Source organism: Glycine soja, chromosome 14, assembly GCF_004193775.1.
Source record: "Glycine soja cultivar W05 chromosome 14, ASM419377v2, whole genome shotgun sequence".
NCBI lineage: Eukaryota > Viridiplantae > Streptophyta > Magnoliopsida > Fabales > Fabaceae > Glycine > Glycine soja.
In genome coordinates this window covers 45,296,989-45,316,517 of record NC_041015.1, presented here as the reverse complement: position 1 = coordinate 45,316,517, position 19,529 = coordinate 45,296,989, and the positions used below count along the sequence as shown (strand labels likewise).

The 19,529-nt window shown below is 34.2% G+C and overlaps 2 protein-coding genes across 7 annotated transcripts; one reads left to right on the top strand and one right to left on the bottom strand.

Annotated features, from left to right (window-relative positions):
• Window positions 1–4,149: 4,149 nt before the first annotated feature.
• LOC114384376 (receptor-like protein 6) lies at window positions 4,150–8,047 on the top strand. Its single transcript, XM_028344045.1, has 2 exons — window positions 4,150–7,583; window positions 7,701–8,047. The coding sequence occupies exons 1-2, from the start codon at window positions 4,345–4,347 to the stop codon at window positions 7,741–7,743; spliced, it is 3,282 nt and encodes a 1,093-aa protein (XP_028199846.1). The 5' UTR covers window positions 4,150–4,344; the 3' UTR covers window positions 7,744–8,047.
• A 2,737-nt stretch (window positions 8,048–10,784) lies between these two features.
• On the bottom strand, window positions 10,785–13,066 carry LOC114384587. Of its 6 annotated transcripts, none has more exons than XM_028344291.1 (5): window positions 12,747–13,053; window positions 12,582–12,682; window positions 12,376–12,507; window positions 11,191–11,283; window positions 10,785–11,080 (listed from the first exon to the last, which is right to left on the bottom strand). In XM_028344291.1, exons 2-5 carry the CDS (start codon window positions 12,606–12,608, stop codon window positions 11,000–11,002), a joined length of 333 nt encoding a protein of 110 aa, XP_028200092.1. In that variant the 5' UTR covers window positions 12,609–12,682; window positions 12,747–13,053; the 3' UTR covers window positions 10,785–10,999. The 6 variants fall into 6 exon arrangements, with proteins under 6 accessions (XP_028200092.1, XP_028200093.1, XP_028200091.1 ...); XM_028344292.1 differs by having other exon boundaries at window positions 12,794–13,051; XM_028344293.1 differs by lacking the exon at window positions 10,785–11,080 and adding an exon at window positions 11,393–11,441 and having other exon boundaries at window positions 11,087–11,283; window positions 12,794–13,066.
• Between the last annotated feature and the right edge of the window lie 6,463 nt (window positions 13,067–19,529).

Below are 19,529 nucleotides of genomic sequence, written 5' to 3'. Positions count from 1 at the left end.
AACCTAAATTGGCTTTACTTCTGCATTCTTATAGTGCTGTGTTTGAAACTCCTACATCATTACCTCCTACATGAGCTCATGATCATTCCATTCCTTTAGTGGATGGTTATCCACCTGTTAAAGTCAAACCTTATAGGTATCCTCACAGCCAGAAGGAAGAAATAGAGAAATTGGTGAATGGTATGCTTGAAGAAGGAATTATTCAGCCAAGTAAAAGTCCTTTTTCATCTCCAATTATTTTGGTAAAAAAAAAAAGATGGATCTTGGAGAGTATGCACAGATTATAGAGCACTTAATGCCATAACTATCAAGGACCCCTTTCCAATTCCAACTATTGATGAATTAATTGATGAACTTTATAGGGCAGTATTCTTTTCTAAGTTGGATTTAAGATCCGGTTATCACCAGATTCTTCTTAATTCTGAAGATAGACACAAAACAGCTTTTAGAACACATCATGGACACTATGAATGGCTAGTTATGCCATTTGGTTTGACCAATGCCCCAACCACTTTTTAGAGTTTGATGAATGACATTTTCAAAGGTGCTTTAAGAAGATTTGTTTTGGTATTCTTTGATGATATTCTTATATTCAGTCCTTCATGGAAGGATCATTTGTCTCATTTGGAAATTGTGTTGAGCATTTTGAAGCAACATCAGTTGTTTGCTAGATTCTCTAAATGTGCTTTTGGAGTTAGAGAGATTGATTATTTGGGACACACATTATATAGAGCTGGTGTAGCAATGGAGACAACAAAATTACAAGTTGTTTTGGATTGGCCATTACCAAATTCTCTCAAGCAATTAAGAGGATTTCTGGGCTTGACAGGATATTATAGAAAATTTGTGAAAGGTTATGCTACAATAGCAGCATCATTAACTGATCTTTTAAAGAAGGACTCGTTTAAGTGGTCTGCAAGTGCCACTACTTCCCTTAATAAGTTGAAGGAAGTCATGACTTCAGCTCCAGTCTTATCCATTCCTAACTTCAAGGAACCTTTTGTACTAGAGACTGATGCTTCAGGTACTGGAATTGGGGCTGTATTAAGTCAGAATGAACATCCAATAGCTTATTTTTCCAAAAAGCTATCATCCAGAATGCAAAAACAATATGCTTACATTAGAGAGTTTCATGCCATTACGGAAGCTTTGGCTAAGTTCAGACACTACCTATTGGGCCATAAATTCATTATCCGTACTGATCAGAAAAGCTTGAAGGAATTATTAGAGAAAAGGTTGCAAACTCCTGAGCAACAACAGTGGCTACCCAAATTTTTGGGAAATGATTTTGTTATTCAGTACAAGTCGGATAGGGAGAATATTCCTGCGGATGCATTTTCCAGAAGTTTTTCTATGGCGTGGTCTGAAGCAATAGGAGTGTGGATGACTCAAGTAGCAACATTAATGAAGGAGGATGCTATTCTGGCTGCACTTTATAAACAATGTATAGAGGGAACTATGTTCGGAACTGAATATACAGTGAATAATGGATTGCTGTTTTGGAAAGGCATGCAGGATGATGATTCCTTCGAATGAGGCATTGAAGCAGAAAATTATGCATGAGTTTCATGCTTCTAAGATTGGAGGTCATGAAGGAGTCACCAAATCAGTTTCCAGAATTTGTAAACAATTTTATTGGCCCAAAATGCAGCAAGATATAAGGGATTTTGTGAAAAGTGTAGTATTTGCCAACAAGCCAAGGTAGAACAAGCGCTGCTAGCTGGCTTATTACAACCACTTCCAATTCCTCAAAGAATATGGGAGGACATTGCTATGGACTTCATTACACATTTGCCATCATCACATGATGTCTTTATTGTTAATATAGTAAAGATGCATGGCTTTCCTAAGACCATTGTTTCAGATCGAGATCGTGTTTTTATCAGTGCCTTCTGGCAACAGTTATTCAAAGCTCAAGTCACCACATTGGCTATGAGTTCTGCTTATCATCCTCAGTCGGATGGCCAAACGGAGGTGTTGAAGAAGACACTAGAGATGTACTTGAGATGTTTTATGTTTGATCATCCTAAAGCCTGGTTTGAGATGCTTCCTTGGGCTCAATTTTGGTACAACACTTCCTTTCATCGCAACATTGGTATGTCTCCCTTTAAGGTTGTGTTTGGTAGGGATCCACCATCTGTTATTCCTCATGAATGTAATTCAAAAGATCCAGTTTTTGTGCAAGATTCTTTGATTTCTCGAGATGCTTTGTTACAACAATTGAAATCTAATCTTTTAAGAGCCCATAATTATATGAAGCAGAATGCAGATAAAAAAAAAGGGATTGTCAATTAGAAATTGGAGATATGGCTTTGGTTAAATTACAACCCTATAGACAACACTCGGTGGCATTAAGAAAAAAATCAGAAATTGGGAATGAAGTATTTTGGTCCATTTGAAGTGGTGGATCGAATTGGCAGAGTGGCATATAAGTTGAAATTGCCTGAAACAGCTCGTATACATCCTGTTTTTCACATTTCTGCATTGAAGAAGTTCGTTGGTAGCTCAAATCAGCCTTATTTACCATTACCCTTAACAGTGGGTGAAAGTGGTCCAATGGTCCAACCCATAGCAGTATTGGATTCAAGGGTGTTATTGAGAGACTCTTCCCAAGTGGACCAAGTGTTGATTAAATAGGAAATTGCTGGTCTTGAGGAAGCTAAATGGGAGGATGCAACTTGGGTTAAGGCAAGTTATCCTCACTTCAACCTTGAGGACAAGGTTGTTTATAAAGGGGAGGGTAATGTAACATGCGGGAAGCAGGAAGGAAAATTGGTGCGTGAGTCAGTTACAAAGGAAGGACACGTGGCTGATGATCTGCATGTGGGGGTCAGAAAAAGCACACGTGTTAGGAGGGAGAATATAAGGTTGTGTGAATACTCATTCTAGGTTATGTGTTGAAGGTGAACACTCTTCCTGTATGCTTCTCAGATCCCTCTGTTAATTCCTTCTTCTCTACACCTTTCTCTGAACCTTTCTACTCTCCTTAATCTCAGGTGCTATTCTAAACCGATGATGGTTTAGTTGCAGAACGCTGACTCTGTGTTGTTGATTTTCCCTCATTCCTTTTGCTGAAACACTGTAGCTATTTTTTATTTTGTTGTGAACATCGTTCCTTGTTGTTATAAACACTATTTTCTGCTATCAATACCAATTATACGTTATAGTCCGAGTCCAATTATACAAGATTGAGAAATCTATTTATTTTTTTTGTGAAAAAGAACTATATGAGTAGAAAAAAAGAGGAAGATAGAAAAGAAAACTAGGAAATATAACAGATGATGTAATAAAAAAGCGAAAATGAGATGAAATAAAAGTAAGTGTAGGGGTGCTCAAATTAACTGGTTTCATATTTACAGATTCTATATTCAGTTTAGCATCCAAAAAAATGTATAGCTTCAATAATAGAATATTTGTTGTGCCAATATTTACTCTATTATAAAAATAGACATTTGTTTTATTTTATTTTTGCTTTACCGCATGAAGGGAACAATTGGATTCATACTCTGTATCCATCAAAACATGCATATTTGTTCTCAACTTCTCAATTCTATTTGATGTCAAATTGCCTATCTACCATATATAATTTTGACCAAGCAATATCAAACGTAGAATCCATGTATAAAATTATTTTTCACAAAAATTTTATGAATTAAAATGATAACTCCAACTTAAGTAAAATTACTTGTATTTTTTTCTTTCGATATGAAATATCTTAAAATAGAAAGAAAAATAGTATAAAGTCAATTTTAAAAACGTTTTTTTAATCTTCAAAATCAGTTATATTTTCAGAGCTGATTTTAAATATAACTAGTTATGAATATATAACCAGGGTTTCAAAAATGATAACCGGCTACGCCAACTATAACTGGTTATGATTATGGTTGTAGTAACCACTTGTATATGTGGTTATGGTTAGAATCAAAAAATTTATTAGTAAGAAATTATTGTTTCTTAAATGGTCTAAAACACAATTTTTTAATTAAATTAACTTTTAAAAACAGTCTTTAACCGATTAATTTTATAACTAGGCACTGTCGCACTGACACAAGTCTGACGCAGGTAAGGTCACAAGTGTCAACAAACGATCCGATGTGTTTTCCCTCTTATTTAAACCTATCACGTAGCTATGTCCAACAAATTGTGAAACATTATTGGATTTTTTAATTAATTTATTTCTCGCTTCACTTTGCTTTTATCCTCTGTAGTTTCTATGAAAATTGTGTTTTATCAATTATAATTCAAACAGGGGCCAAAATAACAAGCCGCAAAAACTTAATTGTGCAAGTCAATTTTCACATTACGGGACTTCACTTGTGTTTCACATGCAGTTTTGGCTATAAAATGACGTTCATGCATTGCTTAGATTATATAATGATTACACTTTCTGGGTTAGTATCTAAACAAGGGTTGGGAACTTTGAATCTGTTGAGCAAAACAATTCATAAAAGTATGGGGGGGTTTCTGTTTCTTGTCCTGAGTTTCTTGCTTTGTCATTTTCCTTCACAAACGTCTTCATTGATTCCATTTTGCAACCATGATGACGCCTCCGCCTTGCTTAGTTTCAAGAGCTCATTTACTCTCAATAGCTCTTCTGACTCTTCTCGTTGGTGTGAGTCTCCTTATCCAAAGACAGAATCATGGGAAAATGGTACGAATTGCTGCTTGTGGGAAGGGGTGAGTTGTGACACCAAGTCAGGTCACGTAATTGGCATAGACCTTAGCTGCAGTTGCCTTCAAGGTGAATTTCATCCCAACACCACTCTCTTCAAACTCATTCATCTCAAAAAACTCAACCTTGCCTTCAATGATTTTTCCAATTCTCCAATGCCTAACGGCTTTGGTGATCATGTGGCTCTTACTCATCTAAATCTATCTCACTCTGCATTTAGTGGTGTTATTCCTTCTAAAATCTCTCAGCTCTCAAAATTAGTCTCTCTTGATCTCTCATTTCTTGGAATGAGAATTGAAGCAGCAACCCTGGAAAATGTCATTGTAAATGCAACTGATATAAGGGAGCTCACTCTTGATTTCCTAAACATGTCTACCATTGAACCGAGCTCTCTATCTTTGTTAGTGAATTTCTCATCCTCTTTGGTCTCTCTTAGTCTTGGAGATACAGGATTGCAAGGGAAGTTAGCAAATAACATACTCTGTTTACCCAATCTTCAAAAGCTTGATCTGTCTGTCAATTTGGATCTCCAAGGTGAACTTCCAGAGTTCAATCGGAGCACTCCTCTTAGATACTTGGATCTCTCTTACACTGGCTTTTCAGGAAAACTTCCCAATACCATTAACCATTTGGAGTCTCTTAACTATTTGAGTTTTGAATCTTGTGACTTTGGAGGACCTATTCCTGTGTTTTTATCTAATCTGATGCAACTAAAACACTTGGACCTTGGTGGGAACAATTTCAGCGGTGAGATTCCGTCATCCCTTTCAAATCTAAAACATCTCACTTACTTAGATCTTTCAGTTAATAATTTTGGTGGTGAGATCCCCGATATGTTTGACAAGCTTAGCAAAATAGAATATTTATGCATTTCTGGAAACAACCTAGTGGGCCAATTGCCATCATCATTGTTTGGGCTAACTCAGCTTAGTGATTTAGATTGTTCATACAATAAATTAGTTGGCCCAATGCCAGACAAAATTAGTGGACTTTCTAATTTATGTTCTCTGGATTTGTCAAGTAACTCCATGAATGGAACAATTCCCCATTGGTGCTTTTCTTTGTCATCGTTGATACAATTATCTCTTCATGGGAATCAGCTTACAGGGTCAATTGGTGAATTCTCTTCTTTTTCCTTGTATTATTGTGATCTCTCTTATAACAAGCTACAAGGTAATATCCCCAACTCAATGTTTCATCTACAAAATCTCACTTGGTTGAGTCTATCATCAAACAACTTGACTGGCCATGTAGATTTTCACAAATTTTCAAATATGCAATTTCTAGAAATTCTTGATCTCTCTGACAATAATTTTCTTTACCTCAGTTTCAACAATACTGAGGGTGACTACAACTTTCTCAACCTTCAATATTTATATTTATCTTCATGTAATATCAATAGTTTCCCAAAACTCCTTAGTGGGCTAAAATATCTTAACTCTTTAGATCTATCAAGGAACCAAATTCATGGCAAGATTCCAAAATGGTTTAATAGCACAGGGAAAGATACTTTGTCGTTTTTGGACCTTTCTCATAACCTTCTAACATCGGTTGGGTATCTTTCGCTCTCATGGGCGACCATGCAATACATTGACCTTAGCTTCAACATGTTACAAGGAGATATTCCAGTTCCCCCATCTGGAATTGAATATTTTTCAGTCTCAAATAACAAATTGACTGGCCGCATTTCTTCAACTATTTGCAATGCAAGCTACCTTCAGATTCTCAACTTGTCTCACAATAACTTGACAGGCAAGCTTCCTCAATGCCTTGGAACCTTTCCTTACCTTTCAGTTTTGGATCTGCGAAGGAACATGCTTAGTGGAATGATACCCAAAACATATCTTGAGATAGAAGCATTGGTGACTATGAATTTTAATGGCAATCAATTGGAGGGACAATTACCTCGGTCTGTTGTCAAGTGTAAACAGCTAAGAGTTTTGGACCTTGGAGAAAATAACATACAAGATACATTTCCAACTTTTCTAGAGTCACTTCAACAGCTGCAAGTCCTTGTTTTACGTGCTAATAGGTTCAATGGTACCATCAATTGTTTGAAATTGAAGAATGTTTTTCCCATGTTGAGGGTTTTTGACATCTCCAACAATAATTTTAGTGGCAATTTGCCAACAGCTTGCATAGAAGACTTCAAGGAAATGATGGTGAATGTCCATAATGGTCTGGAATATATGAGCGGCAAAAACTATACTTCCAGTTGCTATGATTCTGTGGTAATCACAATAAAAGGAAACACGTATGAGCTGGAGAGGATCTTAACTACTTTCACAACTATGGATTTGTCAAATAACAGATTTGGAGGAGTGATTCCAGCAATCATTGGAGAGTTAAAGTCACTCAAAGGGCTTAACCTTTCCCACAACAGAATCAATGGTGTTATTCCACAAAACTTTGGTGGTTTGAAAAATCTTGAATGGTTAGACCTCTCTTCAAACATGCTCACAGGTGAGATTCCAAAGGCATTGACCAATCTTCACTTCCTCTCGGTCTTAAACCTTTCACAGAACCAGCTGTTGGGGATGATACCAACAGGTAAGCAGTTCGACACATTCCAGAATGATTCCTATGAAGGCAATCAAGGGTTATGTGGGTTGCCTCTGTCAAAATCTTGCCACAACGATGAAAAATTGCCAAAAGATTCAGCAACATTTCAGCATGATGAAGAATTCAGGTTTGGTTGGAAACCCGTAGCTATAGGATATGCATGTGGAGTTGTATTTGGAATACTCTTGGGTTATATTGTCTTCTTCTTTCGGAAAACAGAATGGTCAATCAGTTTTGTTGAATGCATTCTTAATCAAAGAAGAGCAACAGGTCTAATGCAAATACAAGACGATACAATCAAGGTCGTTAAAGGAACTGTGAATCAGTCCACACTCGGAATATATAGCAGGTAAGTGAAATTTTAATGTGCTTTGAATTTTACAAGTTAGGTGTTACTTAATGAAAAATTGTATCATAATCTTTAATATGATAATCCCTAACCTGATATTTATGGAACAACATACAGGTGTCAAGTTGATGTCCCATATAGTGAACGCCATTTCAGTTGAGGTCATTCTTCTACTCCATTCTATTTTTGTCGCTTTGGTGTTGCTGAACGTGATGTTGAACATGTTGAAAAATTTTCTGTGACAAGTTTACTCTTTCAATTCATGTGTTGTAATAAGCGTATAAGTTATGTATTTTTTTACTTGATCTTGTATCACTTGTGTGTTGAATATCAGGAATTTATCTCCTTAGATCTTTAGTGTACCAGTTAAATTGCATACAAGAACTTGTAGACTTGTAGTTTCCTTCAGTATCTCTGACTGTAAACTTGTGATCTAAGTCTTACAAGAAAACATGACGGCCTCCTTTTACCCAATTTTGCTATAATTTTCGATCATGACTCACAAAGTGTTAGTCCCGTACAGTAAATACCGCGTACGTAGTATCGTGAACAACAATAACCCCATACAATAAGAACACATACAATTACTAGCTCTTGCAATTCGAACAGTTGATTACGAATTTAACACCTCTTAATATCATCAAATCATGGCATGTCTGTAATTTGTCCCTATATATATTTTTTTGTTAATTTTTATCCTAGGTGACGTTTGATTGAGAGAAATTTTTGTTTTTTAAGAAATAATAGGTTGGAAAACTTATAAGTTTTTCATATTTGTTATGTATTTTAAAAAATAATATTTTTGAAAGAATATTTTTTGGGAATGTTTTTTAATCAAATTTTCACGAAAAATTTTCTACAGAAGAAGGTAGGAAGTTTACTTTCCTTGGATTTATTTTTTTTCTTTATTATCATAAAAATATAATGTTATTTTTCATTAAATTATATAATATGACAAATAATTAAAATAATTGATAAAAATATATGTTTTTGTGATTTATAAAAAATTTATCTAAAGATTCTCGATCAATCAGACTGTCTAAACAAATTTTATTCACTTAATTAACAAAATTCATCATTCCTTACTAAATGCTCCAAATATATTTATGTGCTTGCATGCAAGCCAGCAAATTGGTTTGGTTGGGTCCTAAATGGAATAAATAGTGAACTAATTATAACAAAAATCATACACTAGTGATAAAGGATTGTGCACTACTAGAAAATAGGCTTTCTACATCAGTTATCGGTGTCTTTTTACATCGGTTATCACGCGTCATTGTAACCCGGTGTCGTTGAAATACAACAACAGTTGAGGGACCGATGTTGAAATATGTCATTCTACATCGGTTTTCAAGACAACCAATGTAGAAATCTACTAGATTTCTACATCGGTTGTCTTGAAAACCGATGTAGAATGTCAGATTTCAATATTGGTCGTTCAAATAATTGATGTAGAATGTCAGATTTCAACATCGGTCATTCTAATAACCGATGTAGAATGTCTGGAATTCTACATCTGTTTTGGCCTGAACCGATGTGGAAAGCTAGACATATCTTTTAACTCTTCATGGTGTTTTGCCAAATTCTTTTTAGTGTTTTTATGACAACAGAGTAGCAGACACACAAAATTGCTGTCAACAAGTGTACTCCATAATATTTCACAATAAGGCCAAACAGACAAGCCTTCATTTGACAGCAAATGCACAAATGTGAAAGAAGTGAAATTTTGTTATAATTAGTAAGCAACTCAAAGCAGTAAAAAAATCAATTCAAAAAAATTATTTCTTTCTATGGTTTCTACAAGCTGGATTTTCTCTATATATCTATGTCTCTTTGATTTCTACAAGCTTCATAATCTCCAATGTGATGTATTTTGCTGGGTAGAATCAAAGAACTTGCCTAATAGAGGGTTAGTCCATAGAGGAGATCAAGCAATGATTTCTAAATAACTCTTAAAATGGATTTAGTTCTTCCTTTGTTTGAAGCATGGTATTCTTCTTTTTAAGTTTGAAAACTTCTCACTTATATTTTTTCCTAGTCCTAGATTAGATATTTTATGTGAGAAAGGTGTTCCCACTGAAGCTATATAGTAGTTTGCAAAAATATAATTTATTCATAAAAGAGAACAAAAATGAGAATTATTGGAGTGAATTCTTATTTAAAATACTCAATAAATTATAATACTCAATAAATTATGAAAAAACTCACAAGCAACTATACATTATTTATCGTCTAGCATCATCATATGCCACTCTAAAATTATTAGCACCGGGAAAAGGAACTTCGTGTGAAGGTAAGTGAGGCATTAAATTACCAAGAGCATACACTACTCTTCGTGTGAAGGTAAGTGAGACATTAAACTTCGTGTGAAGGTAAGTGAGGTAAGTGAGGCATTTAATAAACTACGATCAAGCTCGTGGATTTATTGACATTAAATTAGTTCAGCGGCTTAATCAACAGTGTTGACTTTAAGTCTTAAATATCCCATTGCGTTAAATATTTATAGTGAAAGTTTTATCATCTGCAATAATTATATAATATTATTTAATTTGAAAATAATATTAAATATATCTTAAAATTATTTTTTTTCTTCTCAAAATTATTCCTAACATTTTACTTATTATTTACTGAGCCCAAAGAAATAACTCATAATTTAGGATATTTTTGTAAAAAAAAACAATACAAGAGACATTTTTTTATTGATTTTTATTATAAAAATGACTAAATAAAATCTTTAATTTTATTTTTATAGAAAGATCTGGAGGGAGTAAATAAACTATTTTTTTAATGGAACATATTTTGGTAACTTTATATTTATTGATATGTACTTCCATTCACGTTTTCTTTAATGTTCATTTTTAGAAACCATATATGGTTATGCTAAAAGGCCTGAAATTCAGATTGCAAAGCAACTTCCCAGTTGGCATTTTCACTATCGAAATTCTTATAAAATTATAATAAGTTAATTTAGTTATGATGCTTTATTAAAAACTACATCTTGAAACGTAAGTTATGATAGGTTGATGGTTCTAGAACTCCTTTTAAACAAACCATAGCCTCACTCCTTTTTGTTTTCCTAACCAGATCAATTATATATGGAGCTTAAAAATGGAGATTCTAGGAGCTTAAAATCCACGTGTGAAGGTAAGTTACCGATGAAAGAAATAAAGAAATAAAGAAATGTTACACAAGACAAATCAAAAAAATTTAACGATGAATAAGATATATTATTACACAATTTATACTCATTATCTTAATTTGTTCTTTATAACATTCAATGGGATCAAGAATAAATAATGCAGTACTTTGATATAAAAACACCATATAGATCAAGAAACCAAAAAATATTGGTGATATAAAAGCACCATATAGATCAGGTAAGTTAATTCGTCATTCATGAAATTAACGTGTGAAGGTTAGTTAGGTTTATTCTCTGTTTGGAGAAGGCAGTAACAGAGGCAGCGCTGATACCATTGCAAGATTATCAATAAACTAATCTGCTAAATTAATTAAGAGTTAATTTAACTAACTACAAAAGAAAATCTAACCGTGTACAACCAACCAACCAAATAAAAATAAAAATAGAGAGAAGTTTAAGAAAGCTTACCTTGGTTAAAAAGTTGCCTCCACCAATTTTGAGCTTATCGACTTCATAGACAGTGGCGTGAAGAGTCCCATGGAGCAGAATTTGCGCCATCAGCTGCAAGCAGAATTCACATAAAAACAGAATTTGAGTTTATTTAATTATTTTTACAACAAAACATATTTAGTAAAAATACAATATATTAATATATTTCTAGTCAACTCACTCCAATTTTTACTTTCTTCAATGGTGTAGGCTGAGAAAGTTTGGTATGTCTAAACATAAAATGATGAGTTGAGAGACAGAGAGAGGCAATGATAAATTCAATAAACAACAAAACCAAGATGAAATTCTAATTCAGGTTAACTGCAGTGCAGAACAACAGATTTATAATAATTATACTTACATTTTACTCATTCATGTAATTACTGATAAATAAAATCAGTAGATTCTTCAGTTTGATTATATACTATCCACTTTCATTTCAGCAGTGCTTAGCTCTCTCAAATAAAAAATAGAATAAACTGATATTACCACAAACACAAGTTGTCAATCTACTCTTCCCTCTTATTGACAAAAAAATAGAATAAATTGATATTACCACAAACACAAGTTGTCAGTATATGTCACTATTGACATCAATTTCATTTTGTGAATTTTTTTTATAAAATCGTTTGTGGTAGAGGAAGAAGTTACAGAACTATTCATAAGCAACAATTTTGTTTACTTGACTAGTGAGAAATATGAACTAAATCAGAACATAGTTTTCATCATCTCAAGCCCATAAACTAAATATGATTTTTTTATCTTTGCACATGTATCTCCCATTAAGATAAGGAAGCCAAACTAAAGTCTATTTGTGGTCCAAATTAAAAATAAAGTTCAAACTCCTGTTACTTTGCATATAGTTTTGGGAGGCAGTAACCCATGTTGCCTCAACAAGCATAATGTTTCCCTCAACATCAATACAGAGTAACTCTCGAACCTAAACAACGAAAAAATCACAATAGTATATCACATAGCCATTAATTAAAATAAACAATAATTACAAATCCTTTTTTCTATTCGACTAAAACCCTGAACCTTAGAGCATGGAGTATCAAGATTTAAGTAAAAGCTGATGTAAAAGTAGCATCAGAATCGTAGATCTGATTGTTAATTAGGGTAAAGAAAAAAAAGGAACCGAAGGTGATGAGTGACGATAGATACCTTGTTTGTTGTCGGCACCTTTGTCGATGGTGTGGCACTGAGCGCACTTGGTTTTGAAGATCTTCTCGCCGTTCTTGGAGTTTCTGGGAGGAGTTTCATCGAACGAGGCCATTGATGCCCAAACGAAGCTTCCTGAAAGAAACAAAATGCCAAATGAAACGCAAATGCAAATGCAAATTAAAATGAGAATATGTGGGGATGGATACCACAGACAACTCCACAAAAAGAAACATGCTCAAATGCTTTAGGTGATGGTGGAGTCTTCGTTCTCCTTGTTGTTGCCGTTATCGCCGCCATTCTTCTTCTTCTACAACATCATCAACACAAAATCAAAGCAGTGAGTAAGTGAGTGAGAGAGAGAGTTACCACACCTCTACATCATAACAGAACTAAGCGGATTGGGGCCTAGGGTTCTTGCCCAATGAGACACATGATGCCGCAAGTGAGAGAGAGATGATGCACTTCGACGGAGCTCTTCACCAAGGGAAGGCAAACTTGTTGACGGAGGGTGGCGGCGGAAGTTCGAGAGATCGAGCTTGCTGCGTGGAAGCTCAAGGGTTCGAGAGATTTTTGCTGGCTACGTGGAAGCTCAAGGGTTCGAGAGATTTTTGCTGGCTGCACGTGGACACATACATTGGGCTTTTAAATTCAACTGAGATAACAATGGTTTTTTAATAAAACCGGTTGTAATTTTTTATGACCAACACACATTTTAAGGAGGTTTTCAATATCTTAGAATATGCATTGTAAAAGGCTATTTTGCTAAAGTAATTAAAAAATGCCACCGTCTTGTTTTTTAAAGCAGTTCTTGTCGTAAAAACACAAATTCCTATAGTGATGGTTGACACAGACGAGATGTCGACACCACACGAATTCATGACGAGCATGCAGTTTCCACGTTTTGCCAAAAACCGATGACGATTGGTTTAATTTTAGTTCCTTTTTTATTTTGAGGTGGGGAAGTTATATTTTGATAGCTTTTCTACATCCTTTATTGACTATGATATATAGCTTTTCTCCATGCAACTTCATAAATGCTGATAATAATAATAATAATAATAATAATAATAATAATAATAATAATAATAATAATAATAATAGAACTTTTAAGGAAAAACATATTGCAGCATGCAATTCAAACAACTGCTTTTTTGAAGCTAAAGGTTGCTAAAAATAAGAGAAAGCAGGAATTACACTGAACATGGTGGAAAGTCCAGAGTACATAATTAATTCAAGGGTTGCTAAAAAATTTGCTATTCTCGCTTCACAGTCAAGGTGGACATCTGGGAGAAGGAAAATTATCATAAGCATACAAGCATTTCCTCATAAACAAACTTTAAGATTGAGTCCTACCAATTGTCCCAGCAGCGTTGCATGAAAAATTGACGACTTCTTTGCCATTAATTATGGTATGTGGCCCAACAGCACTGCATAAAAAAAATCACATTATTTTATATTCGTCTTTGAAAAGTAGAAGGGATATCTGAAATTTCACTTAATCATAGGGGTCAGGGGAGCACTTGTTAATTTACAATCCTTTTATCAAAATAAAAGGCAAGAATTTTATACACCTAGATGGTTATCCAGCGCACAAGGCTCCCATTATAGTGTGTTTGGCTAGGGTTTTCGCAACCTTAAACCAGTGAACTGAGATAAATTAAAAAGATTTTTTAGTATAAATAAATAACAGATGATGATGTAATAAAAAAGCGAAAATGAGATGAAATAAAAGTAAGTGTAAGGGTACTCAAATTAACTGGTTTCATATTTCCAGATTCTATATTCAGTTTAGCATCCAAAAATATGTATAGCTTCAATAATAGAATATTTGTTGTGCCAATATTTACTCTATTATAAAAATGGACATTATTTTTGTTTTATTTTTGCTTTACCGCATGAAGGGAACAATTGGATTCATACTCTGTATCCATCAAAACATGCATATTTGTTCTCAACTTCTCAATTCTTTTTTATGTCAAATTTCCTATCTAGCATATATAATTTTGACCAAGCAATATCAAACATAGAATCCATGTATAAAATTGTTTTCCACTAAAATTTTATGAATTAAAATGATAACTCCAACTTAAGTAAAATTACTTGTATTTTTTTTCTTTAGATATGAAATATCTTTAAAATAGAAAGAAAAATAGTATAAAGTCAATTTTAAAAACTTTTTTTTAATCTTCAAAATCCGTTATATTTTCATAGCTAATTTAAACACTACTAAAATAATAGTATTCTACGTCGCGCATTCTACATTGGTGGTTCCAAAAACGATGTTATTTTAGAGACGGTGACAATTTAGTAAATAAAAAATTTATTTTAACAACGTTTTTGCAAAAAAATGACGTCATCTATGCGTTACAACATCGTTTTTGGAACACCGTTGTTGAACTGCATTATCCAAAGACGGGTTTTATAAACACCATCTTTGAATCTCGCCTAAATTTTCATCTTTTCCCCTCGCATACTCGCCCTCTACCCTAGCCCACATTATGTCAGTCATTTTGCACTCAATTCATTTGGCTCGATTTTCACCGCCGATCGAGGCCGAGAGCGTTTTGGTGTTTTCTTCTCCGTGGAATTCCTGAAAATCGTTTCATTCTTAAGAATTACAGGGCTAAAATTAAGGTTAGGGTTGCGCGAGATTTCGAAGGTGGCTTGATCGTGAGCGCTCTTGAAGGAGAATTCCTTGCCAGAGCAAATCTTGTTGAGGACGTTTCGCTACTTCTTTTTCAGCCTTCGGATCTTCTTCACGAGCTGATTCTTGTTGAAATCGAGTTGGAGCTTCTACTTGATTTGGTCGCAGAACAACGCGGTGTCGTTGTGGTGCAAGGATCCTCACTGCGATGTGTAGTCGAGGAACCCTTGCAAGAGCTCGATGTCATCGTCATCGGTCCACAACCACTGAAACAGCCGCCGCGAGTCATCTAGCGGCGGCGACGGCGGCTTTTTCTCCTCGATTAGCTCCAGGCGACACCACTTTGGATCGGATGAGTCGGCGAGGACAATGGTGGTAGTGGGCTTTGAAATTGGAGCGCCACCGCCGCCGTTGAAAATGGAGGAACCGGGGACGGCAACGATGACAACGAGAGCGGTGGAGGGAGAGGGCACGTTTTCTTCGTCGTCGTCTTCTTCGTACTCTTCATCCTCCTGAGACTCGTCGTCGAACTTCCTAGACTTGCATTTTGGCAAACTTCACTATCTCTGCTGCACCTCGAGGTCTGTGCCCAGCAGTGGGTACCAGAGGAGTATTTGCAAACTAAGCCTGTGACTATGGCTTCCTAGTTATTCTCTAGAAGACCTTTATCAATGAACACACAAAAAATTCCTAGTACCGGAGGAGTTAAAAAGCCGAAGAAGGCCAGGGTCAAGCAGAACAACGTCTTCTCCTCAAATTCCTGGTAAGAATATCATATCACTCCTTTCTATAAAACTTACAAAAATTTTAGGATACTGGAGACAAAACTGTTATGAATTGATAAGAAATTTTGCACCATTGATATTTTCCAATAAGAAATTTTGTAACATTGACATCCATGAAAAACATTCATTCCGATGGTGTATATAATTCATTCTTGAACATTTTTATCTTGTATTTTCAATGCTTCCCATTACTAATATATCAAGGGACTAGACTACACGTATAAATTGCATTTTTTTCACTTAGGATGAACGATCCTCGCCCCTTAAATAAAAGAAACTATCTGATCGACTTTTAGATTTGATGACTCTGCATGCTGCATCATTGTATGGAATGGTGCATTGACGGCAGATTTGGTGCATTGATTGCAACTCATCTTGTATTGCTCCTGTAAAAGAAAAAATATTAGACACAATGCATGTTTAATTTATATATCTATAACTATAATCCGAAATCTCTGCTACTTAGAATTAACTAGCTAGAACTTTGCTGTTACTAGAATTTCAGGATCCAATTTTTGAATTCATCAATTTTGAAATTTGACGAAAAGAGTATATAGTTAATTAACATTTGTTTGACAAAACTGGTTAACAAGGCAAGATCGCTCTCTTTTCTCTTGCTTGGATTTCAATTTTCGTTGGTTGAATATATGATTATGCTTATCTGGTTGGTTGCATGAAATTGTTAATCTGAGACCAGGGATTGTTAATCTCATTGTCTGTGCGGCCAGGGAGATGTGCTGCAATCTGAGACAACCTGAGATTTTACAGAAATGGAAAAGATTAAAGAAGACAAGAAAGAAAGCAAATAATACCCAATATACTCATATACTACATATCCTACATAGAGTTCTAATATTTAATTATTCATGGCTTCACAGAGATTTTATAAACCAACTACGATATTGAATAATTAATATATTATAGGCCATGCATCCTTTATTTAATGGAATGCAGGACCTAGCTATCTAGGTGAAAACTATGGTATGCTACCAGGTAAACCCATTTGGTCTAATCCTATGAAGCTGAAACAATTTTGCTTCCACTTCACATAATACTCTCTCTCTCTCTCTCTCTCTCTCTCTCTCTCTCTCTCTCCCTATTTTAAACTTCAAATTCACATGTGTTGAGACCGGATAGAGATGATGACTATGCTACTTTTGGGATTTAATTTAATAGCATATTGTTGCATGCTTGACATTTGTTGGTTAATTTTCATGTTCTTTATCATTGTTTACTCAAAATAGAAAAATAAAATACCTTGATTTAGGCATTAATAAATGTATGTTTTTCATATTCTAATTATGGCACAAAAATCTTATTTATATGCCCCATTTATAATCCAAAGCCAAAATCTAAGGTTATTTCTGAAAATGAAACTAAGATACAAGAGTTAATTTTTCAGTTTGAGCATGGCTCAAATCCAAAGATTTTTTTTTTTGTATTGTTACTTGTTTCTTTCCTCTCCTTTTCAAATCTCATTCATGATATTGTGACCAGTGACTGCCAGATCAAAGTTACCTATACTTTTTACATTCTTATTTATCTAAAGTAACCAAGAATTAAACTACCAGTAGTTGTTTAGTTCTTTTTCTGTTAAATGTTCCTGACTATTTCTGTTTGGTATCTCCATACAAGTGAAAATTGAAGAAATGGAAATTGAGGTTTGTAATTGAAGAAATGGCTGAGACCTTAGCTGATGAAGATGAAGGTGTGTTATTGTTGGATCAAGTGGCCTCGGAATAATTAAGAAGGGGGAGTTGAATTAATTATTAATGTACCTTGACTAATTAAAACTTATCTTTCTTAATGTTACTAGACTCAATTAGGCTTTACTACTAAGTTATGTAACTTAAACAAAAGTAAAGCGTAAAAGTAAAGTACAGAGCGGAAATTAAAAGGTGTAGGGAAGAAGACAAACACAAGAATTTTATACTGGTTTGGCAACAACCCGTGCCTACATCCAGTCCCCAAGCAACCACCAGTTCTTGAGATTTCTTTCAACCTTGTAAAATCCTTTACAAGCAAAGATCCACAAGAGATGTACCTCCCTTGTTCTCTTTGAACAACAAAGTGGATGTACCTTCCATTTGATCTGATCCACAAGAGATGTACCCTCTCTTGTTCTCAGTTACAACAACCCAAGTAGATGTACCCTCTACTTGTACCACAAAGGATGTACCCTCCAATGTGTTAAGACAAAGAATTCTCAGGCGGTTAGTCCTTTGAAATCTTTTGTTTAAGGGAAAGGAAAAAATCAAAAGAATTCTCAGACTGAGTCCTTTGAATTGTCTTGGAAAGGGAGAAGGGAGACACAAAAGAATTTAGGCGGTTAGTCCCTTGTTCTTTTGGAAAAGGAAGAAGAGAGACACAAAAAGAATTCAGGCAATTAGTCCTTATTGAATTCTTTTTGGCAAAGAGAGAAGAGAATGAAAAGATATAGCACACTTTTGTTTTCTGCATAATTTTCACTTGCAGAAGAACAAGGTTTGGAAAACAAAAAACTTAGAAAGCTTTTTGACAAAAGGAAGAAGAAGAAAGATGAAAAGCAAAGGTTTCAATATTTCTCAAAAGTTGTTCAAGAAGTGCTTCGAATGCAAGTCAAGGTCTTGTTTTTATAGACTCTTCATGTTTGGTCAAGAAAACCATTGGAAGAGTTATAACCTTGAGAAAATCTTGAGAAAACCATTGGAAGAGTTACATCTCTTGACCTTTTATTCAAAACTTGTCACTGGTAATCGATTAGCATAACCATGTAATCGATTACACAATGCATTTTATGAAAAGATATGACTCTTCACAATTGATTTTGAATTTCAACGTTCAGATACAGTGGTAATTGATTACCAATATATTGTAATCGATTACACCATTTAAAAATCAATTGGAACGTTACAAATTCAGTTAAAAACTTTTTGAAATCAAATTCTATCATTGGTAATCGATTACAGGAAATTGGTAATTGATTACCTCAGAGTAAATACTCTAGTAACTTAAAAAAATTTGAGAAAACTCTTTTTGTAAAACAAAATTTTGCTATGTTTGGTTTTTGAAAAATCATTTTCAATACTGTCCTTGTGAATTCATCTTCTCTTGAATCTTGATTCTTCTTAATGTCTTTTCTTGAATCTTGAAATCAACTTCTATTGAATCTTGAATCTTCTTGATTTCTTTTCTTGAATCTTGAAATCAATCTTGATCTTGAATTTATTGACTAAATCTTGACATCATTCTTTTGAGCTTTTTGTCATCATCAAAACTACTTGATTTAAACTTGATTCATCATCATGAAGCTTACTTCTACAGTTATTAGTACCCTTGAAACACCCCAAGAAAAAAATTTAAAAAATGAAAAAAGTAACTATTATTAGAATCTTAACTATTGAAACAAAATAAAGCAAAAGGTAGTATATTAGAGGACCACCCCATGAAAGAAAAAGCTCTCAAAACAACAGAAAAGACACTTTTTTAAAAAGTGATGATTAATTTAAAAGCCAAAGAGATCAATGAGAAAGAAAAAAAAAATCCATGATTATTAATTAAATCTCAACCTTTTTTCAGCTTCCTCAAAATCCATAGCAAAAATGTCATAAAAAATCAAAAGAGAGAGAAAGTAAGGTAGTTAATTAGTAATTAGTATTTAATTTCACCATGCTTAAGTATTGCTGAAACACTTAATTTTCGATCATGACTCACATATTAGTCCCGTACAATAAGAACACGTCAGT